The sequence below is a fragment of the Austrofundulus limnaeus genome, unplaced genomic scaffold (genome assembly GCF_001266775.1).
Source record: "Austrofundulus limnaeus strain Quisiro unplaced genomic scaffold, Austrofundulus_limnaeus-1.0 Scaffold143, whole genome shotgun sequence".
NCBI lineage: Eukaryota > Metazoa > Chordata > Actinopteri > Cyprinodontiformes > Rivulidae > Austrofundulus > Austrofundulus limnaeus.
Window position 1 is genome coordinate 332,010 of NW_013952545.1, and position 1,534 is coordinate 333,543.

At 35.9% G+C, this 1,534-nt stretch overlaps 1 protein-coding gene across 1 annotated transcript in view; it reads right to left on the reverse strand.

The window, feature by feature from the left end:
- rragca (Ras-related GTP binding Ca) overlaps positions 1-1,534 on the reverse strand; it is a gene marked incomplete in the record, with an annotated part of 17,755 nt that overhangs the window by 8,671 nt on the left and 7,550 nt on the right. Inside the window, 1 exon segment of the mRNA XM_014016333.1 lies at positions 924-1,123. Within this exon segment, the coding sequence (XP_013871787.1) occupies positions 924-1,123 (200 nt within the window).

Here is a 1,534-nt window from a genome sequence, read left to right on the forward strand (position 1 = left end):
ATTTATTTCAGCGCTGTATTTGTTCCTAATTAGCAGAGCTGAGAGGAACCTCACATACATGTGTCAAAGATCATTAAGGAAATAAAACAATTTAAGCCTGACAGTCTTTATTTCAACTCGTCTTATTTTAGATTTTGCTACATTTTCCACAACTGTAGGGCAAAAAAGACTATTTATAAAGCTGTTTAGATTTAACATTACTTAATGAAGTCAAAATTTACACTACGAGCATAAACTTACTTTCAGGGTTGGCGGTCACTAAACTTTTCTGTTTATGAATATGAAAAAAGTAAAATGAGCGCAATAAATTCCTCAAAATCTAAATGAAACTAAAAGAACCTCAAACGTGGTACGGCACTTGTTGAGCTGAATAAAATGTTAAATCAATGTGTTTAAATTAGAAATAAATTATCAACTTCCTTTTAGAAACAGATGGTGTTAATTCAGGAAGCTAATTGTAGAGGCAGGTAAAGAAAAAAATTCACAGTTTTAAAAGATAAATTCACGAGCTCCATTAATTACTCAAACTAGACAGGCATAATAACTGAAAGGAAATATATATATTAAGGAGGTAGAGTTTTATTGTTGGACAGATGTGTGTTTATCGTTTGAGTAAGAAAATATTCAGCCTTGCTGGCCAAGTGCTGCTTAACAAAGGAAGTTATTATAAAATGGACTGTAACTTCAGAAGCGTACGAAGGAGGATTAGGGCCACTGGAAAAAAAAATCTAATTTTAATCTCAGATTTCTGACATTTTTTCCTCAGAATTAGGAAAARGTCAGAATTCTGAGTTTTTCCAGTATCCTCTTTCATTGAGGAAAGTCAGCAGGAGAGGTGATAACTTGCTCATGTAAACACGTTTTTTAGAGTTAAAGTGTCAACATATATTTCCCTCCTCCTGCCTTGCAGTGTTCACATGTACCTGAGGTGCAGCTTCTCTAAACTTGCGTCTGCTAGATGGTCGTTGGCTCGCTGATGGATGTCTCTCTGCGTTTCGATCTTGTGATCGTCCGACAGGCCGTCCACTTTGTGGATGAACACCTCGAAGTTGATCTCCGGGTTGACCCTGTAGGCCTGCGACACGGTGTGGTGGAGCCGATCCAGAGCCTCCACATAATCGTCCTGCAGCAGAGCAGACTGTTTACACTGGGTTCATGCAGGTTTCAGACCTTTTAAGACCATTAGGAATGACATTTAAGACCAAACCGACACATTAACAGGAACAGTCAAATGGTCCCAGAAATTTTAAGGTAGAAACCTTTTATTGTTATCAATTTAGCTATTAAAGAATATTTAATTTTAATACAAGAACACTAAATTATTTTAATGAAACGGTCATATCTGACCGCTGTGTACCGCTTTCAACAGAGTAAAAAAATGACCAATACCAAGCAAAGTTTCACTGAAAACACTTTCCAAAATTTAAACGACAAGCAGTGGACATGACTGAACTTTTTTCTTTTTGGGCAAGTCAACAAGCTCCCATATGTTTATTATTATTATAAAGTTTATTCATTTAAAACAAAACAACAC